Below are 21,714 nucleotides of genomic sequence, written 5' to 3'. Positions count from 1 at the left end.
TGATCTTAAGTTATTGTATAACTGATAATAGCCACTTCATAGGAACTATTCCTTACTAAAAACAGTGAAACTTTCAATCTGTGTAACTATGATTCACTGCAGGTTTTACTCTCTTTAAAGTTTAAAGCCCCCAGCTTGTGCTGAGTCTGTGTTTGTAGCTCAGGGCTGAGAAACATCCTGGTGTTTATCCCCTCTCGGTGATATCTGCAGCCTTGACTGTGCTGATAAAACTAACAGCAGATATGTGAAGTATATCAGAACAGATACACAGCTCACACAGTCTGCGTCACAAAACACACACACTCAATGACAAAGGTAAACAGAGGGTCTAATGGAGAGTGTGTTTTCACTCCTGGACTCTGAGGTTGGTTTACTGTATGTCCAGCTTGTCTTATCAAGAGATCTCAGAATAAATCTATTTATGGAGAGCATGGAAACTGTTTCTCCTAAATAGACTTGAGGAATATTTGAGCTTCTCTCTCTGAGTCGGTGGGAAATGTTGTTTTTATGGACTCACTGAGGTTTGCTTTGGCTACAGAAACTAGAGACGTTTGACCCTGAGCTCAGATTGACTCCTAAACTCAGTTTTTCTATCCTGACCACCCTGACCCCCCCCCTCAGATGACTACGGGATGCTGCTGATGTCCGAGGTCCTGCTGGAGGAGTGCCTGCAAGAAAACATGGACCTCTTACGGAGCTGTGTGCCCCTGACAGACAAAACCCAGCCCAAACTGTGCCGAGCCAAAGGACACCTCAACTCAGTGCTGAGCCGAGGCCGTCTCACAGTTAGTGTCTTTAAAGATCAGTTTATCATCAGAAATAAAAGAACTACACGGGGCTTCTTATAAACATCTGTGTCTTGATGTGTATATATTTATTCTCCAGCCTCGGTACCTGAATGAGGCTCTTCTGCTGATGGCCAAAGTTCACTACGTGCAGGGTCGATATCGGGACGCTCAGGGGATGTGTGCCCGAGTCGGACTGGAGGAGCTGACGCAGGATGTGCAGCCCACCTACCACCTCCGCCTGCTGGCTGAGGCCTTCGTCATTAAAGGTACTTAAACTCTGTGGCCCATGTTGGGAGACAAGTCTACAAAAAAGCTCATGGACTCAGATACAAAACACAACATGTGATACAAGAGTTTACTGACAAAACAGGGAATTAACTTCATAGAGCACAGAAGTTTTCAGTTGTTCAGTGTTGGGTAATGTTACATCAAAAGTAACCTGTTACCTTACTGTTTTAAAAACTGGAAAAAAAATACATTGACCATAAAAAGTCTAACATTTAACTCTAACATTTCAGAACGTTTTCCACCTTTAATGTAACCTGTCACATATAAAATTTTACTGAAAACTAACCACAATCTTTGGGGAAATAGATTAAAAAATAACAAAAACCTGGTTGCATGAATAAGCCCACTCCTAGACTAATACTTTATTAAAACACTGATTCCATTACAGCAGTCAGTCTTTTTGGGTAGGAGTCTAACGTCATAACCTATAATAATCTGTCAGACTACAAGGGTATTTCATGTGCACATCCCTGTTCAAGTCTCTGTGCAGGCCAGTTGAGTTCTTTCACACCAAACTCCTCAAACCATGTCTTTATAGTCCTTGCTTTGTGCACTGGAGCACAGTCATGTTGGAATAGAAAAGGGCCTTCCCTAAACTGTTGCCACAAAGTTAGAAGCATAGCACTGTAGCATAGCAAAATGTATTGGTATGCTGAAGCATTAACATTGACCTTCACTGGAAATAAGGGGCCTAGCCAAAGTTTTCCTTGCATCTGCCAAAGCCAGACTCACCCATCTGACTAGCAAACAGAGAAGCGTGATTTGCCACTCCACAGAACACGTTTCCACTGCTTTACAGTCCAGTGTCGGTGTGCTTTACACCACTCCATCTGACTCCTGGTGTTGGACTTAGTGATGTGAGGATTGCATGCAGCTATTCTGCCATGGAAACATTACATGAAGCTTCCATCATAGAATGTTCCGTTGTTTTTGGCTTAGAAATTATGGTATGTACCAGGGGTGTGTGGACTTTTTAAAGGCACTGTAGAGTCCTTTTAAAAAACCCAAAAGTAAAATTATTTTGTGACTAACTACAGATATGTTACATAGAAATTGCTACTAACTTTGCTGATGAAGGCCCAGTGCTGAAAAGCATTGTTGTGGTCTGTATGCTGCCACTGCCTAGAATTTAATACTCTAAAAGGACATTTTTGCATCCTGGCTGTTTAGTTTTCTAGTCTTTTTTTTGTCTTGCATTTGAAAGTTTGGGTTGTTTGGGGTGTGTTCCTTTCTCCACATTTCAGGCTATAAAGTTAGAATACATGCCAGAACCAAATTACATTGCAGAATATATCAGATGTATTGTGATCAGAGTATTTTGGCTTCATCATTGTGCAGTTGGAGAAGAATGAGGCATATTGTCCTCACTATTATACAGTAAATCATCTGCTACTGCCTGATATTTTACTTTGTTGGTGTTATTGTGTTGCTATAATGTTTATAAAAACATGAAAAATCACTGTTTTTGTCAATGCAGTTGCGTTTGCTAGTAGAGAGTGATGTAACAGCTGTTTGTGGTTTTAAAAATCATCCCTGTCATTAACAAAAAGCTCTATTTAGGGATCCTTGCTGTGATGGTGTCAGTCTCTTAGAACTGCAGTCTGAGCCCATCAGTGACAAAAACATCTTTAAATGGACACACTTTGATGAATCAAGGATTATGCTGCAGAGATTACAGCACTTTTACCTGTTGCAGTTCAGAGAAACCCCCAAATATGTAAAACTAAGGTTCGGTTGCAGGATTATGAGTTTACATTACATACATATGTTATTACATATATATGCTATATATTACATATAGCATCTTGATGAACAAATTGACTTCAACTGCAGAGATTTTTATAGGGATGTTTTAAACAGTTTGTGAGTCATATTCTGTGGTAACATGTACTCTGAAGCCAAAACACTGAGTATTTTGGGCACACTTGGGTACAGAAATACTCTAGTTCCACCGACACAGGACAAATTGACATGATGACTTCAGTATTTTGGCTGTTTGTTTACATGACAACAGCATGTTAGGTGCCTCAGAGGGTGTTTGGGAGCTCAAACTCCAGTCAAAAGTTATGCACAAGGGCATAGATGGCCAGCTGGTTAGACTGCACCCCAGTACGAGGCAGCCTGGGTTCAGGTCCAGCCTACAGCTCCTTTCCGCTAATCTCTCCCCGATTCTCTCATCTCTGTATAAATAAATCCTCAAAAAACTATGCTTAAGAAGGTGGACTACAACAAATTTGGTGGACTCCTGAGTTCTGTTTGTGCTGCTCCAGTCGATATTTTCTTTGAATTTACTACCTTTGTAGCTCAGGATGACTTGGAGTAGCACCCCCACCTCATGTCCACTGACACAAATGCTCATGCGTTGGACATCTTTTATATTAACCCACCACAAGAGCTGGCCCAGAATTTCCAGCCCAACCTTACCTGAGCCTGTACACATTCTCTCAGTCTGGCCCTTTGACTGTATTTATGGGCTCAAGCACAATTTAAACCCAGCCTTAAAAAATAGCTTTAAGCTTTAAGAGTTAAAGTTTTGTGCAACAATTTTGAGTTTTTTACTGACGGAAATCTGTGCAGTTGAGATTGTAATGAGTGCAGCAAAGAAGCATGTACTACAGATGTAGCCAAATTGTTTATGATGTTAAAAGCAGTGAGGATAAGGAGCAGATGTGCAGACGTTAGTGTGCACTGAATGTGTGGAGGTTTTTGGATTGCATCTTCAGTCTGCACTGCTACAGCAGAAGACCAATCAAAGAATTATCTTTTTCTTCACCTGTACGTAACTGCGCTGCATAGTACTTTCCCTTACTCATCACTGCACTATTTCACCATGCAGAGCAGACTGGCAGTGGCACTTTTTAACAGCTTTTCTCCCTCATTACATCAGAAAAATACTATTAGATAAAAGTTAATGCATTTACTGCTTAGAGTTTAGTGTTTTAAAAGACGTCCTTATTTGAGAAGCGTGACAAGTGGATCTTGGCAGCAAGTCTCATAATTTGTACAGTGGGTCTCTACCAAGGGAAGTTGTTCTGAAATTATGGTAAGACAAATACACAAACTCAAATAGAGTCAAGACAATCTGGACGAAGTCTGTAGCTCTCAGATGCCTGCTCCACGGACCACCACTGTGAGATGCTGCCTCTGTCAAGACAGAAATACACACTAAAATGTACCAAATAACACTGGATTAAACATCTAGTTAGGGTTAAGGTAAGGGTTATAATACCAAAAAATTCAAAGTCAGAATTTGACCTGGAAACCCCGATTAAAAAACATTTAATACAGCCAACTTAACAGCCTGCCTGCAGGAAAAAAGCTTATCCTCTATGAAAACACTCTCATGTGGCTGGTGTAGCTATAAAGCTAAGGCTAAAGCAAACAAAGCTATGCTAGCTACTTTAGCCACATGATCTACATAGGTAACATAGCTGGAGACTGTAACTACACCTTTTACACTTTTGTAAATATCATAAACCTGTATTTTATTATTGTTAAAAAGCTAAGTAGATTTTGTAGCCAAAGAGAGTGCTTACAAATCTATATTAGTTTATGATACACTTGCTTAAGCTAACAAAGCTACATTAGCTTTGTTGCTATGTTTCTCACAGAGCAGCTACCTTAGCATTAACTATGTGTGCTAAAGCTCACGTTGCTAAACCTCATGTTGCTGAAGCTCATGTTGCTAAACCTCATGTTGCTGAAGCTCATGTTGCTAAAGCTCATGTTGCTAAAACTTATATTGCTGAAGCTAAAGCTAATGTAGCTACCTTGGCTTATGTGATATATTGATATGTAGCTTATGTATCTAAAGAGAGCGCTAACAAATCTACGTTTGTTTATGAGACATTTGCTAAAGCTAACAAAGCTACATTAGCTTTGTTGCTATGTTACCCACATAGCTAATGCAGCTACTTTAGCATTAATTATGTTTGCTAAAGCTCACATTGCTAAAGCTTTATTGCTAAAGCTCATACTGTTAAAGCTCACATTGCTGAAGCTACAGCTAATGTAGCTACATTGGCCAATTTAGTAGTATTTATATGTAGCTTATGTAGCTAAAGATTGTGCCTACAAATCTGTTTGTTTATGAGACATTTACTAAAGCGGACAAAGCTACATTCGCTTTGTTGCTACATTACCCACATAGCTAATAAAGCTATTTTAGCGTTAGCTATGTTTGCTATAGCTTATGATGCTAAAGCTTATATTGCTAAAGCTAAAGCTAATGTAGCTACATTGGCTTATTTAGTAATATTCATATGTAGCTTATTTAACTAAAGATAGCACTTACAGATCTACGTTTGTTTACGAGACATTTACTAAGGTGGACAAAGCTACATTCGCTTTGTTGCTACGTTACCCACATAGCTAATAAAGCTATTTTAGCATTAGCTATGTTTGCTATAGCTTATGATGCTAAGGCTTACATTGCTAAAGCTTAAGGTAATGTAGCTACATTGGCTTATGTAGTAATATTCATATGTAGCTAGTGTAGCTTTGCTTGCTTTAGCCAAAGCTAACAAAGCTCAAGCGAGCAGCCTTTTCCATAACTACTTCTTAAACATGTCTCAACATGATTTAAACCCAGATTAGACCTCGGAACTACTTTCTGCTTTAGATGTTGTTTAGTCTGTAATCTTTTTAATGTTGATGTTTTGTAAATGTTACTGCCAGGCTTTGTTTATGAATAAAGTCTGAAAAAGGAAAAACTTTAAAATAGGAAATATGTTATACCAGCAAAGTACATCACTTCTGTCCTGACAGAGGCAGCATCTCACAGTAGTGGTCTGCGAGAGGGGGCATTTGAGTGCTGTGGTCTGCAGCCAGGCCCTACTCAAAATTGGGCCAAAATACAGCTATGATGCCTGACAGAACATTTTGACTCCCACGCCAGGCCGATCTGAGACTTCAGCACAGAATCATAGTAACAGCAATACATACCTGTGAGTTGTTTCATTCCAAAGCCACACCAGCGACTATCCTGGCCCATGTGCAACAGGTCTTTTAGATGTTAAGCTGATATGCCTGTGGTTGCATGTCGGTTGCTAACAGAGCCTTGTTAATTGAACATGGTAGATCTTTAAAAACTACTGGCTTGATCTCATGTGGCTACTGTCTTTTGTGCTTATTCTTTCCTGACACATTAAACACAATAACAGTCAAATGTCTAAGGTGATATTTATAGAGCGTCATCACTACAGTCCATAGAGCTCTGTGTAATCTTATTAAACTCATAATCATGTTCTAACATTTCCTGTTTCCTGATTATCAAACATGACCTGAACAGGATTTTATTACACAAGCTATTTTAATTTCCTCTGAATGTTTCTGCTGCTGAACCCGGTCAAACCCTCTGGGGGTCGTATCGTTCCTTCTCATGGATGCTTGAAGCTCCTGTGTGTTGTTTTGGGACGGGGCTCAGACGTGAATGTTTTCATGATGATGTCTTGTCTATTGGCAGCTCTCAGTTTATTTGATCAGGATGGCGTCAGCCCTCAGGCTCCTGTCCGTCACAGACCTGCAGAACAGAAATGTGCAGTTAATCTGAATCAATACTGTAGAGCATCTGGACCAGGTCGGACCTGCTCTGCTGTCTCCCTGTGATCATCAGTAAGCAGAGTATCCATCTGCTCGGAGACAATGAGAGAAAACAGGGAAAGAACATGAGAGAAAGAAGAAGAAAACAGAGTCTGTTTGAGGAAAAACGTCATTCTTTTTTTATTACATTAACGCAAACTCAACTGAACATAACTAAACCAGCAAAAATTGATATGCATGTTTTTAATCATGTTTGCACACTGATGACAAAATTTTTGTCTGTCATTAGGTTTTTGTGAAACAGGTGTGATTTTTGTGGGTTTTTTTCTCATCCAAGTCTCTTTCCTTTTATCCTTGCTTAAAACCAGGGAGTAAATGGAGGTAGAGTAACAGCCTGATCTGGCAGGGGAAAATGCCAGTCCTACAGCTAGGTCACCTCACTCTGGCTGTAATTCCCCCGTTTACTTTTAAAGCACTCTCTTCAGACTTTTCTCTGTGTTTTTCATTTTTCTCTTGTGTTCTCTTCACCTCTATTTTTATGTTTAATGTTGGCCCCTGGATTAGTTGTGTTTTTTTTGTGGGGGTCATAGGGGCTATGGATGAGGGTAGCTAGTATCAGCATTGTCCCTACCTGGAGCCTGCATGTACGGTACTGCTTGGGCTATGATGGCCGTAGGAGGTTTCAATGTTGGCGTGGGGGGTGATGAGAGCTTGTATGGAGGGGGTTGGCTCTGGGATGGTGGAGCTTACTGTCCAGCCTTCCAGAGGTGTTGTGTCGGACAAAACACAGGTTGTACTTGATAACCTCAGTAATGTGTTCAACGACAGCCCTCTCTGTCAGAACAGGGGTGCCATTTGTCAGAACAACGTATTTCCAGTTTATATTGGAAAAAAAAGACAGCTTTATTCAAATAACCACATTGCAAACATTACAGACTAAGAAACATTACATATGTAGAACATAGAAAAGGTCAGAGGTCGAGCCCGGGGGTAAACTATGTATAGACCTATTTTCCAAGTAGATACCTGAACAGTGGTTCACTTCAGCTTTGTTAGCTAACATAGTTACACTAGCTACGTGGTGAACATTACTACCTAAGCAAATGTAGCTAAGTCAACTTTAGCAACGTGATCTTTGGCAAACGTAGCTTAAACTAATGGAGCTACGCAGATAAGGGTTAGGGACTTTAACTTCCCTGTAAAGCAGGAATCACCAAGTACACTTGCACAAGTGCCAGATTTAGTCTGGACAGAGACTCTGGGGGCCAGACTTTGAAATAAACAAAGATCTAATAAATATCTGATTAACATACAGTATTTGTTGTCATAAGGAAGGGGTTTTGGGACACAATTGCAGACCAAGGGTTTCTGAAAATTATCCTAACAGGATAACCACTAAAATCTTGAGCGATCAATGGGGAAGGGGGATTGAAAACAAAGCTAAATGCTTTTATGCAATAACTGAAAAGCTCCCTTTCAGAATATAACCCAGACACTAATCCACCGCTGCCATGCAGCTGACCATAAATTAGAACTTGTAGGGAGAAGGAGAAACTCTCCTAAAATAAAATACAAAAGCCACAAGGCTTGTCTGAAAAGAGAAACAAAAATACTGAGTAAAGACACTCAGTACTGTCACACAGCTCTCCTGAAACAGCTAGTGATGATATCAACAACCACCCAGAAAAGATTCTCAAAAGCTCTGCAAACTCTTCTCATCACAAACACACTGGAAAACACAAGATGATGTCCTCACTATCTCTGATGGTGAGACAATGAGTCAGCACAGAGTGCTGCAACCCAGGAGTATATAAGCCTACCACACGTGGCCACAATAAGTGTCAACCAGCTCCACACACCTGACACTGCACTGACTGATTATAAACAATAGCAACAATTTAGCAACAATATTAACTTTTTTTTTTCACTTTTTAACCCCTTTTCACTACTTAATTTGACCATTTCTGCAGCATTCGATGCCTTTTTCAACCAATTTTTGTTAATTTTTGCCACTTTTAACCCATTTTCGATACTTTTTGCCCCCTTTTGCCTGTTTACCCCAATTTTTAGAGTCTCTAACTCACTTAAAACCACTATTCCTGCATGTTTTGTCCCCATTGTATCGCTCTTTTATCCATGTTTGACACATCCATCTTTTTTTCCACTCTTGAACCCCTTTAATTACTTTTTTGCACAATTTTTGCTACTTTTCACCCATTTTTGATACTTGTAGTGCCTTTCTTTGCCCTTTACCATATTTTGGCTCATTTTAACATCTTTTCATCACTTTTCCTGCCAATTGTTGTCCCTTAGTGCCACTCCACAACCCATTTTGACACTTATCACCCATTTTTGCAACTCTGTAACCCCTTTCACTACTTAATCTGGCCATTTTTGTAACATTTCTGCCAGTCTTACCACATTTATCCAAAACTTTTGTCTCGACACACTTGATAAGGTTGTTGTAAATGTGAAAACACTGAGATCTACATGTGACAGATTTTGTATTTTTTATTTAGACTGGAAGAAAGTTGTTCACCCCTTTCCAGCCTTGGTTTTATTTGAGCAGGGTAAATATCTGGGTCCATGATATCACCAGTCTTGATGATCCAGCCCCCCCTGACGCTACAGCGATCGTATTTCTTTTTCAGCTCATTCAACAGACGCCCACACCATCCTAGAGCAGATTTTCCTGCCTCCTTTTCATGATTTGAAGCTTGATTTTATAAACTTGGAAATGTTTTTCATGACTGAATTTTTTTCCTGGTGGTTCATAACACAGTGGCCTGTCACACAACACACCTAATAAATATTTTATAACTTTACAGGGACTCTAAAAGAAGATTCTAAATAAGAATCAATGTCAACCAGATCCTCACCTGTCACCTGTTCCAACAACATGTCTGTCTTTGTTTTTCAGGTCTGTCTCTGGACCACCAGGCACTCTCCTCAGTGTCTCGTGTCCGTCTGTCAGAGAGGGAAGAGGAGAGTCTGTCCTGTTTCCTGAGAGCCTGTGATGCTGCGCTCTCCTACCTGCAGGAGCTTGACAAGGTGCAGTTTGGATTTTGTGGGCATGCTTTTACCAGTGTGTTTCAAATGAGTGTCTGCCACATTCAGCGTAGAAATGTGCTGCTTTTACACAGTGAAGGACCTGCATACCTCGTCACTCTTACCTTTGAACATGAAAAACAGACTGTATTAGAACTGCAACAGTAGGTGGTGGAGTAAAAAGATAAAAGTAATAAAGATGCGTGTTTTTCAGACTGTATCGACCCCCCACACGAAGGCACCTAAAGCCAATCTCTTTGCTCCTCCCCCTGACATTGACCTGGGCTACTTCCTGCAGGCTGCGTTACAGAGCGCCTACCTGTGTCTGCTGCAGAGAGGGTGAGTACCCCATCCAACAGGAAGCCATTTGCTTTGGCTTTGATATTGAAGTTAAGTTAGTAGAAACTGAACTTAACTGAAGTTTAAGGTTTAAATAATATTTTTTATACAAAAGTTTGTGTTAAAAATAAGTTTAAACTTATTTCTGAAAATCAACTCAATGACCAAACATTGCACAGCTCTGGATTAATTACATGCTGGTATAAAAGATTAAGGTTTTAGACACCACTCAGGTGTTTTCATGAAAACAAATCACAGTCGTCTAAAAAAAGCCAAATGTTGAGAGTAAGTAGTGTAACAGAATGAATGCCTTTATCAACTGTAAACCTTTAAAATGTCAGTTTAATTTTAAGGAAAGCACACATGATGTGTTCCTTCAATCACATCTGTTTTGTTAGTAACCTAAAGGAGGAATTATTCATGTTCATGTTTTAAAAACCTCATTGCCTCTATGTCTAATGGCTGCAGCATTTGCTCAACCCTCCCTCCTGTGATCAAGTCACCTCATTCAGCAGAACTGTAGTTCAGTCGTTTGACCAGAGGGTGTCAGTGTTGCTCTTTGACTAAGAAAAGCAGGCAGTGCATTTCACTTCTACTAAACATCCTGTTTATTAGATCCGCCTCAGACTAGTCCAACACACAGTAAACCTCCAGTTAGGAGACATGGAAGATAGAAGTATTTTCACCCATTCAGTCTTTGCTTTTTAGAGTTTTTTTACATGAAAAATAGCAAGCTTTTCTTGAAACTCCTAAAGTTTTGTGCAGCTTTCTCATCAGTGGCAGTGGTAGCAACAAAAACAGTGACTGAATGTTGAAGAACACAGCAGTTGTCTGCCACAGTGTTGGGTGACGTTACTTGTATGACACTGCTGCTATTATGAGGTTACTTGTTGTATTATTGTGTTAATCATAGGTGGAGCAAAGGGGTGGCCTACAGGGCTCAAGCCCCAAAAGTTTTCTTAAAAAGCCCTGAATTTTTTAGGCTGGTGAAAAGTACTTTTTTCTACCAAGTCTTATGATCAATAATGTATGTCTGGAAAAAAATGGTGGCATTGTGATAATGGGTAAATTTAAATGTTTTATCAAGATTTGGACTCATTTATCTCCTTTTCTGGCAATTAAAGCGCTAATTTTACTGTGTTATTGAAGTATTTTTCCTAAGATCCCTGGAAAAGCAGCTAAAATGTACTTGTTTTCATGGGGAAAGGTTGCGTAAAACATGACAGTTTTCTCTTGTCTTTCTTTCCTTTCATAAATTCTGTTCCTCCAAGATCTTCAGTGAAACATTTTTATTTACTAAACATGCATCGTTGACTATTTTTGGAAATTATGGGCCAAGATTTGTCATCAAAGATCTTGGTGGGTCCTGAGGCTAGACTAGTTGAGAACCACTGATTTATAGTATGCAAGTAGACATGGAAATGTCATTCTTGTAGGCAAACTTAAATTATTTTTAAGAATGTATCTACATATAGAACCCCAGATTTTGCTTTTATACTCAGTTTTGATAAATAGTGCCAATGTTAAAGTTTACCACTAAATTTGTACCCTATCCATATCTTATGAATTTAAAAAATAAAATAAAGACAGTTTCTGCACTTTTTAGATAGATGAAGTGAAAATTATTGATCTTCAGTACAGTGTATTATGGCTCCAGAGTCATGGGCACACTTTTAGAACAAGGCGCATCCTTACGCCCAACAAAAATAAATTGTTTTAAATCTAAATGTGTACTAAAGATTGCTTAAGAATGTGTAGTAACTGCCTGCTGGGGAAGCATACCCCTGCCCCCTCTTAAGTTTGGGCTAAGCCTGGGATATCAAACACTTCTGTCTCTGCCCTGCTCCTGCATAACATACAAAAGAATTGTTTAAGTATTTGCATAAAAATGAAGAATTAAAGCAGTTTTACAACTTATAATATGTCAGGGATGTTGTCCAGACAGCAAGTAGCAGAATGTACAGTGCTTAACAAATGTATTAGACCACCACCCAAAGTAAGGTTTATGCTACAGCTGCCCAAAATTAACAGCATTGGTAATTGCCAAAATCATTTTTTTTATGTTTCTGCAATGGTTAATACACCAATATGTAGAAGCTCTTTAACCAAAATGATTTTTTAATGCTAAAATATCATTATTATTGTTATCCATGAATTTTCAAATGTACTGATTTACAAAAAACTGAACAAATAGTAAAGCACATTAATATTTCTTGATTAATATGCCAAATTATAGATATTTACTTGCATTCCTGAACAGAAAAATTAGTTTTAGTGGTTGAATGTTATGCTTGATTAATTTCTGACTTCTCTGAGAAGCCCAGTGAGCCGGCTCAAATTTGGGTATAAAAAGGTGAATTCAGTTTGAAATTCCTCATTCCTGTTCAAAATGGTAAAATGTGGAGAGCTCACTGAAAATGAAAGAGTCTACAATAAAGTACTTCATGATAGAGCTGTGGCATAAACCTTACTTTGGGTGGTGGTGTAATAAATTTGTTAAGCACTGTACAGCCGTCTGTGTCTACAGCTGTCATTCTACTGCCTAGTTTATGGCCCATATTAATGATGAAACAATGCAACATTAGCTTTTAATCTTGGGTTTTTGGATGTTATCTTGTCCTTCCTTTCTAGGAATTTAACATTCAACATTTCAGAAAATAAAACTCTGTTCTCTCTGTCATCTCACAGCTTGAATCAAGTGGCACAGACTACTTAATGGTTTCCTTTTTACGATTACACTGTCGCCTGCAAAACAAGGAATTTATTAAATTGTGCTACTTAAAGTTAGAGGAATGCAGCATTTTTCTCCAGTAATTAATTACTTATATAAAAACAATAAGATGATTGATTTCTTTTTGGAAAAATTAAAAATTAGAAACATAAAACAAAAGAGACAAATTGAAAACGAATCTTTTTTTTATTCTCAATCTAAAACCAAACTGCCTTAAAGGGCTAGGGCACATTTTTTGCTTTGCAAACTGAATTTAAATGCAAATTGGGATGATTTGGTGTTTGTCATCTCATGATAAAATCTGTTGGCTGTAAAATACACTGTCTGACTTTAGGTATGTGGAGATAGACATACAGTTTTTATGTATTTCTCCTGTAACCATCCATGCTTGTGTTTGTGTGTTAGTCACCTTGCTCAGGGTGCACACCAGCTCCGTCGGGTGCTCAGGGTGGTGGAGTCTCGAGGATCTCAGAACTTCAGAAGGGTAAGATTCAGCACACATAGACGATTTTACACACTCACAATGGATGTAATATTTAACATCTCTAGTTCTGTAAACTGTGACATTGTCCGTGTTGTATTCCTGTATAATGTTCTGTTTCTGTCACCCGCTGGTCTTTCATAATTATGACAGATATTATTGAACAATCCATGTAGAACATGTTCCTGAGGGATTAGGCTCACAGTTTGCTCTGTCTGTGTCAAAAGTCCACTCACAGTCACTTTAAATCAACACTAAATCAGTTAGAATTGTGATGCTTCAGATATAACTTAACTTGTGATTCATCTGAGCATTGTTGAATATTTTTAAGCATTTCAAGTGCTTTTCCTTATTCAAAATGAAGTACATACTGTAAGTGTATGTAAGTGGTTAGGATAAAAAAGTGAAGGATTGCTATAAAGAAACTGACTCTGCAAGCCCACAAGAATTTGTCTGTAGAAAGTGAGTCTTCCTATCCCACTGGATTTACCAACTCATCTTGTCTAATCAAAATAAATTCTGCAACTTAATTTCCCAGAATGTCTTGCAGAGGATTTAGGCTCACAGTTTGCTCTTGTTGTGTTGAATCAGAAAACTGGACTTAACGCTTATGTCTTTTGTTAGTCTGCAGCGAGAAAGCTGGCTGAGGTGTTGCTGAGCTCCGTCAGTGAAGACAGCTACTGGCCCCCTCTCGGTCCCCCGCCCTCAGCCTGGCTCCACAGAGAAGGCGCCGCTGCCTCCAAAGACGCCATCTACCCGACTGTTAAACCCCCACAGAGATACAGCACTGATGGGTCAGTTCTATCTGTCAAATTCTGTACTTACCTAAGCAGAGTTCAACACTGAAGAGGGCGACTCCTTTTGGGAATTTTGTTTTGTCTTTGATGTATCGCCTGACATTGGGTCCTCTGAATGTCAGTGTGTTTTAAGTTTCACCCTGAGACTGTATAGCATCAGTTTTTTCCTGGGTCATATCAGTGGTTATAGTCCGCTTAGTGGAAATCTCTTAATGTAAAATGGTCTTATTAAAGGCGATGAGTCTCCTTTAGGGAAGTGTGATTCAATGCCACATCAGGTCAGGTGGGGTGTGGGAGTTTGGTATTTCATTCTTGGTCCTGTACTGCTCTGGCCTCCTGATGGTCAACCTCTAGGCCTGTGCCAGGTCCAGCTGAGCCTTCCTTGACACACCCGGTCACACCTGGTGTCTGGACCAGCCCACCTCGTCCTGGGCACCCAATATGTGGTGAGCTGGATCAGCTAGGCCTGGGCGATATGGCCTAAAAATCATATCACAGTTTTTTTCTTGCCTTTGACGGTTACAGTGTTACAGCGCACTATTACAAAATTGAAATCCAATTTCAAGTGCTATAAACCCCCTTCTCCCCTTAAAACAAGCCTTTGATGGCAAACTCAATGTATGTCTAAGCATAGGAACACAAAAAATGTTTACTTCTGTGTTACTGAACAGGAGGTTTCACATTTCATCTCTATCCTGCTGGGGTGTGCAAAGCTGCTAATGAGTTGAGTGCGTTTCCTGGTGAAGGCGTTCACAATAAAAGCCGTGGACTTTAATTGTGAGGAGCTTGACTGAAGTGGTGTGTTTAGCATTGATTTAGCTTAGCTTACCGGCGCGTTTATGCAGCTAGTTTACAGCAGCTTTTCTGACCTCATTTAGCATCGTAGCCTGGATCTTTGACTCACTTATAAAGGAAGTCATAAGTTAAAAACACAACTTTAAACAGTTGTTTAAGCTGTTGTTAGGTGAATAGCATCGGCGCTGGGCTCTACACAAACTGAGACCAGCCAAAGCAGCACTTAGCTTGCGTTCAAGCCCCAGGCAGGCTGACGGGGACGGCACACTGACTTTGTTGCGGTACAGCGATCAAACTTTGAGAGGAAAGAACACGTTTTGCCTGTTAACCGTGCTTAGTTACATCAGCAAGAGTGGGTGACGTTCAGTTAGTTACCTGGTTACACGTAATACTAGAGCTATACTTGCTAATGACTGGACTCAGTGTGAGCTGTCTGTCACAATTCACTCACTTCACCAGCTTTTGGAGCGGTTATGCATGCATCACAGCACAACGTAGGCATTTAAACCGGTGATGAGGGTGTTGCAAAGTTCATTCTGTGGCGGAAATTTTACCAGTGACAGTATTAGTACCAGTTTACTGCCCACCTCTAGGATCAGGCCTGGGAAAGCACAACTGCTGTCCCTGCATCCCTTCCCATTTCTTCCCTCCTGTCATGGTCTTGCCAACAATACCCAAAGATGTGCCGAAGATGAGAAGTTGACATGATGGAGTCCAGTTGGCGCCTCTGGCCATCAGTCAAAGTCCCTACAAAATTAAAGCGTTCTGTTCAGAGTTAGCTAACAAATGCTTCCATGCTTCCATAAAATACAAAAAAGAAAAAATCAGGATGGGGCAAACATGTTTTTTTTCACAGCACTGTAATTATTAACTATAATGCGTATGTAAATATTGGCATGTTATATGTTAGCACAGGCATGGCACAGGTTTTCTAAAAGCAGATCACATGCTGTGCATAGGGCCTCCTCATGTGTTTGGGGCCTCATTTTGCCCAAGGCTTTTTGACAAATATTACCAAAGTAATGAACAGCCAGACATGTCCATATGTGGAGGACCTCATACAAAAGTCTGCTTTTCTTGCCCTATCACCTGACCCTGTCAGTAAAATCCTGCATCAGTACTTCAATTATCACATTCATAATATTAAAAACATGTCAAAAACAGACGTAGAGAGAGAAGTGGAGATAAGAGATGAAGCCTGAAGATTTGTGTGATTGTGTGAGTGTGTCTGAGACATCTGAGATAGTGCTGTGTTTTGATACACTCAGGGTGGTTGGTGTTGTGTTACAGCCTCACAATGAGACAGAAACTGGACACTCGCAGCAATCTGACATCTTACCTTCAGCCCCATGTCTGTTTGGTGTGTATATGTTTGTGTGTGGTTGACGTCCTGATTGTGATTCTTCTTCTTGTTTTTTGTGTGTCTGCAGTTGCTTCTGTCCTCAGGACGTGGTGGAGGAGGCCGTGCTGCTGCTGCTCATCACAGAGTCCATGGTGAGAGACAAACATACTTACTCACTCACATGTGCACTCACTGCCTTCTCCCCTCTCTCTTCAGGGACATCTTCCTTTTCAAACGACAACAAAACACTTTTCCCACCCTTAGTTTTTGTTGTCGTCCTCTGTCTTCTTCTCTTTTCCTCCATCCTACTCCTCCTTTTCCACTTTTTCCTCCAACTCACCACTCTCATCTTCCTCCTCCTCTTTTTCATCTTCACCCCGCTGCCTACTGACATTTTCCTTTTTCTCTCCCTCACCCCCCTCCACTCTCCTCTTCTCCCTTGATTTCCTTCTTTGTTCCTCTCTCCCCTCCTTTTTCCTCGTCTTTCTTTTCTTTTTCCTCTCTCTCTTCCACCCCTACTTCCCTTTTTCTCCACCTTTTCGTCCCCTTTTTTTCTCTCCTTTTGCTCCTCCTCTCGTACCTTTTCCTCTTCTTCGCCTTGATTTCCTTTTCCTTCTTGTCCCTCTTGGACTCTCTTGGACCTCTTGCTCCCTTTTCCTTCTTTTCCTCCTCTTATCTTTCTTTTTTTCTTCCTTTATCGCTCCCTTCCTTTCTTGTTCCTCTCTTTCTTCCTGCTCACCATCCTCTTCATTTTCCTCTTCCTGATTCTCCTCTTTTTGTTACTTTTTCTCCTTCTCCTTCTGTCTCATTTTCCTTGTTCTTATTGGGCCTCTTTTTCCAATATCAGCTTGAGCTTTTTCTTCAGCTTGTTCATAAAGAAGTTTCTTGGAGAAACCCAGGCAGGACTCATGACATGTTCTTAAACTGCTGAGTTGTTCACACCTGTGAATGCCAGGTGCTCTTAAGATGGAAGTATGTGCACATTTATCCTAATTAGCAAGGAGAAACTTTTTGTCCATACAAGGACATGAGACTGTCGGGCAGTGTGCAAACACAGAAGGCACACGGGGTGAAGGAGAAGAAGAAAGATATCAGTAAAATGGAATAAAATCAACTATATAAACAAGCACAAATTCTTTGAAACACTTCCATTGTTCTAAATCTGATGCTTTAAAATTATGTTGCATCATTTAAATGAAGCCAACTATTAGTTCATGCAGGACACATTAGTCATACACCCAGCCGGGATCAGCTGACAGCCAGCTGATCCTAATTATCACCTCCCCCAGCCAATTACAGCTCTTTCTCTCAACACAGTGGTCCATATAAATATGATGTACCTTTTACTAATCCTGCTTGCATTAATGCTGATGCACCATGGTGCTGCTGCTGGCAAAGCTTAATCTCCTCCACCCCAGCCTCCTCCTTTATAGCATAAAGCTTATTGCACCCTCATATTCAGATTAATGCTGCTTTGGATTAAGTGCTTTTGAACTACTTTTATTTCATCCAGTACATATTGTCGTAAATGTATCTAGGGTTTCTAGCCATGCGCTACCTGGAAAGTCAGAGCATGCTGCTCGACTAACCCAGGGAGCATCTTTTGAGCAGAGCCTTCTCTGCCAAGTAAAACTGTTGATCCATTTTGCAATAAAATTGGTAAATGCATGACGAGTCTTCCTGAATGAAATGCATTTCAACCCATGTGTGAGGAGAGGTTTATTGTTGTAAATAAGTGTTAAATGAGAAAACTCTTACACATGTGCTAAATGTATATTCATAATGTAGCATTTTAAAGCTGCCATCAAGCACTGCATGTTTAAATCAATATCTGACCACATTTAAAGCTCTGAGACAGATGTCATCGTATACAACAAGAATAGGTTTTTTTTTTTTTTTTTTTTTTTTTTAAGATTTATTTTTGGGCATTTTTATGCCTTTATTAGATAGAGGAGGACAGTGGATAGAGTCAGAAACAGGGTCAATAAAATCACAGAGGATGTCAAATGGTTTCAACCTACACAGGGTCACCATCAGGACATGGAGGCAGGTGAGGTTCATTTAAAAGAATCATGTTATCTGAGGGCTGAAACAATACACGACATGAAGGTACAATGCAAAAGAGGTTCTCAGAATGCAAGCCTTTATAATTCACGGGAATAAACTGAAGATAGCCCTGGTGGCTCCCTTATGGAGGCTTTTCTAGCAAGCCTGGAGCTTGGGTGACTTTTTGGGGACTGTAAAGATTAAATTCGAGCCAGCACACCTGACATTGGGCGTCTTTTCATCTATTATCCATTTGTAAAAGCTATCAACCAATGGCAGGCTATGCCAAACTGCACATGTATTATAGGCTATGTAGGAGTCGGCCAGAATAGCTCATAATGGAGAGTAAGAGGGACAGAGAGCCTGTGATGTGGCCCTCTGCGTCACTGCAGACAGGAACTTTTTAAAACAATAACAAAGAAGCACAAAGACTTTATTTTGTAATTGTATCATTATTTGAATTTTGTCACAGAATGATTATTTTTTCACTTTTTGGTCCTTATGAGACGGGAGCACGTTTGTGCAAAAAAAAGTCAGTAGTGTTTCCTGCATGTAACAAATAACGTCTTTTTTTTTGTCTTTACAGTTCTATTACTTTCTAAAAACCCAAGTGACATTACTGCAGCACAGATATTCTTAAAGCCCAGGTTATAAATATGTGTAGAGCTTGACTGTGCACCACAACCTTTTTAAGTCAAGGAGAGACAAAATAGTTAAAATACCTCAAGCCTCAGAGGGTTAATCTACCATATTTTTAAGTTAAACAGTTTATTCTGTCATATCAGCACTCACATGTTTGCAGAAGTGCTCTGGAGTATTCTTAGATTTTGTTCTTAGCTTAGAACAAATCACAAAAAGGAAAGCTTTGGTGAATGTCAGAATCTTCTCAAAAGAACTGCTTAAGAGGCTTTGAAGAACACATTTCTTAAGTACAGTTAGTGAATAAGGGCCCTTTCTCCTTTTCCTCTTTATGCTCTTTCTCCTCTCACTTGTCCTCCACCTCCTTTTCCCCCTCCTTCAACCTTTCCTTTTCCTTCTTCTCTGTTTCCCCTCTCTTTTACATTTTTCTCCTCTTCAACCTGCCTTTCCTTTCCTTCTTCCTTTTCCTTTTCCTTGTCCACCGCTTCCTCTTTCAATTCCTTCACCATTTTCTGTTCTTTCTCCTTTTCTTTCTTTCTTCTCTCCTTTCTTCCACCATCCCATTCCCCTCATCATACTTTCACCTCTCCTCCCCTGACTCCTCTCTCTCCACCATCTCATTCTCCTCATCCTCCCTCTCATCCTCTCTTCCTCAATCTCTTCCTCCCTACCTGCGTATCCTGTTCCTCTTGATCATCCCTCCCCCTCCTTCTCCTCTTCTTCATCACTCAGATTGTGTCTCTGTCCAGGCGAGTGGCGAGGCAGTGATCAGTCGTTTGCCGGATCAGGCCGAAGCTCGCCAGGCCAGCCTGCAGGATGCCAACTCTGTGTACGACCTGCTGACCATCGGCATGGCCAGGAGGGGGCAGTATGCCATGCTGTCTGAGGTACACTCACACACACTCAGAGACACACACACTTGATGATGGAGGTCAGTGAGAGCTTTGTCTTTCACAAACTTTTGAATGAATGTCCTTCTCTCTCTCAGCCAAAAGATTAGGTTTCTCTCTCTCTTTTTTTGTCATCTTTTTTCCATCTTCCTCCCTCTTTTTTTAGTTTCTTAAATCCTCCACAACTTTTTTATACGCTCTCTTCATGTGACCTCCACCACCCAGATGTGGGTTGGAGGTGAGAGGGGTCGTTCTTAAATTAGGGTTGTCCACCTGTCGAACTGATTCACAGACAGAATCAGTCATCTAATAAGGAGGACCACACACCCACACCCACACCCACACCCACACTGAGGATCCATTGGCTGATATATGAGCCTGTATGGACCATGTATTAAAGATTAGATGTCAGCGATCTCTGACGTGATGAAAAGAATCAGTCTGATTGATTACAGACTGAAGCATTAATCAATCAGTGCTGAGACTCCTGCAGGCTCTCATTTTTAGATCTATACATCATAAATTCTTTCTGGGAAAATGATCAAATGTAAAAAGGAACATTTTCTCAGTTCTAAATAGTTAGCGCAGAGTAATTGATAAAAAATGGAGGAAGTTTTACAACAATATAGGCATTTCCATTCGCAAAGAAAAAAGTTGTCAATTTAAATGTATTTAATTTAAATGGATTCTACTTCTGCATTTACAACCTTACTAAATGAATATGTCACCATACAGAGGCCATGACACATTACAAATCATGATCAGTAGTGTCGTGTATACCAGGCCTGCCACGGAGCTGTCTGGGCCCCTGAAACCCAGAAAATGGGCCCTCCCAGTTGTAATTTAATAATATCACTGCATGTGTATTTGATCAGTAGCATTAGTGCTAGAATCCTGGCTAACTGTTCCCTTACTTTGGACCTGGAAATTATGTCAAGCTATTATTGCTTCTGATGTTCAAATTATTTATTCGTGACACCTCTTTTCATCTTTGTTTCCCTCTACACAATAAACAACCTTTTTTTGCCACTTTTTTTTTTGCTACTTTCAACCCCTTTCACTACTCAAGCCACCAGTTTTTGTCTCTTTTTAACCACTCTTCACCATTTTTACTGCCCTTTTTTGCCTTTTTTGCCGATGTCTTGCCACTTTTCTGTCCTTAGTCCTTTTAAATGAGCTTTGGCTCAGATAAGACAGTGGCGTCTCATGATCTTGTTTGCAAGTAGTTTCTTCTTTGCATGATACAACTTAAAGTTGCACTTGTAATCCTTTGTCCTTTGATTTCCCCGGATTTTTTTAATCTTTAGATGATATTATGTACTGTAGATGGTGGGATGTTCCAAATCTTTGCAACTGTATGATGGCAAAAAAAAAAAATCTGACATTATTCAACATTTTTTACAGATTGGTGAACCTCTGTGCATCTTTACTATTGAGAGACTGGCTCTCTGAAATGCTCCTTTTGCACCCATTTATTTTACCTACCTGCTGCCAATTAACCTTATTACTTTCAAAATGTCCCTCCAGATGTTTTTTGTTGGTACGACTTATTTTTCCAGGTATTTGTTGCCTCCTCCTTACTTTTTTTGAAATGTGTTACTACCATCAAAATTAAAATAAGTAAATTAGTCAAACTCAAACATCCTTAATGTTTGACACAAGCCTGGAGATTGACATGTACACTGAAGCTTAAAGAATGGCAAAATACTCTGATCTCATTGAAAAAGACTTCACATAATGATAGTTTAAGGTTGAAGTTGAGTTATATTATCAAATTTAAATAAGGCAAATAAAGAGTAAAGAGTGGTTTATGTTTTGAATATGTTTTTTGGCCTTTTTTGGTCTTGTCCCTGACACTGAAAGTATAGAAACTAAACTAAAACAATGCATTTTTGCAATATAAAAACAACACAAAACCAAAAAAAACAACTGAAAACTAATTAAAAATAAACTGAAATTGAAAACAGACAGTGAAAATAGAATAAAAAC

At 39.8% G+C, this 21,714-nt stretch overlaps 1 protein-coding gene across 1 annotated transcript in view; it reads left to right on the top strand.

Annotated features, from left to right (window-relative positions):
* The window catches only part of ttc7a (tetratricopeptide repeat domain 7A), a 117,679-nt gene that overhangs the window by 3,369 nt on the left and 92,596 nt on the right, over nt 1–21,714 (top strand). The window contains exons 2-9 of the mRNA XM_041789910.1: nt 622–785; nt 886–1,054; nt 9,538–9,668; nt 9,880–10,004; nt 13,141–13,219; nt 13,841–14,010; nt 16,239–16,302; nt 19,585–19,722. Coding sequence (XP_041645844.1) covers nt 622–785; nt 886–1,054; nt 9,538–9,668; nt 9,880–10,004; nt 13,141–13,219; nt 13,841–14,010; nt 16,239–16,302; nt 19,585–19,722 — 1,040 coding nt within the window. The remainder of the gene's footprint in view (nt 1–621; nt 786–885; nt 1,055–9,537; nt 9,669–9,879; nt 10,005–13,140; nt 13,220–13,840; nt 14,011–16,238; nt 16,303–19,584; nt 19,723–21,714) is intronic.

The sequence above is a fragment of the Cheilinus undulatus genome, linkage group 6, assembly GCF_018320785.1.
Source record: "Cheilinus undulatus linkage group 6, ASM1832078v1, whole genome shotgun sequence".
Taxonomy (NCBI): domain Eukaryota; kingdom Metazoa; phylum Chordata; class Actinopteri; order Labriformes; family Labridae; genus Cheilinus; species Cheilinus undulatus.
This window is presented reverse-complemented; position numbering and strand designations above follow the sequence as displayed.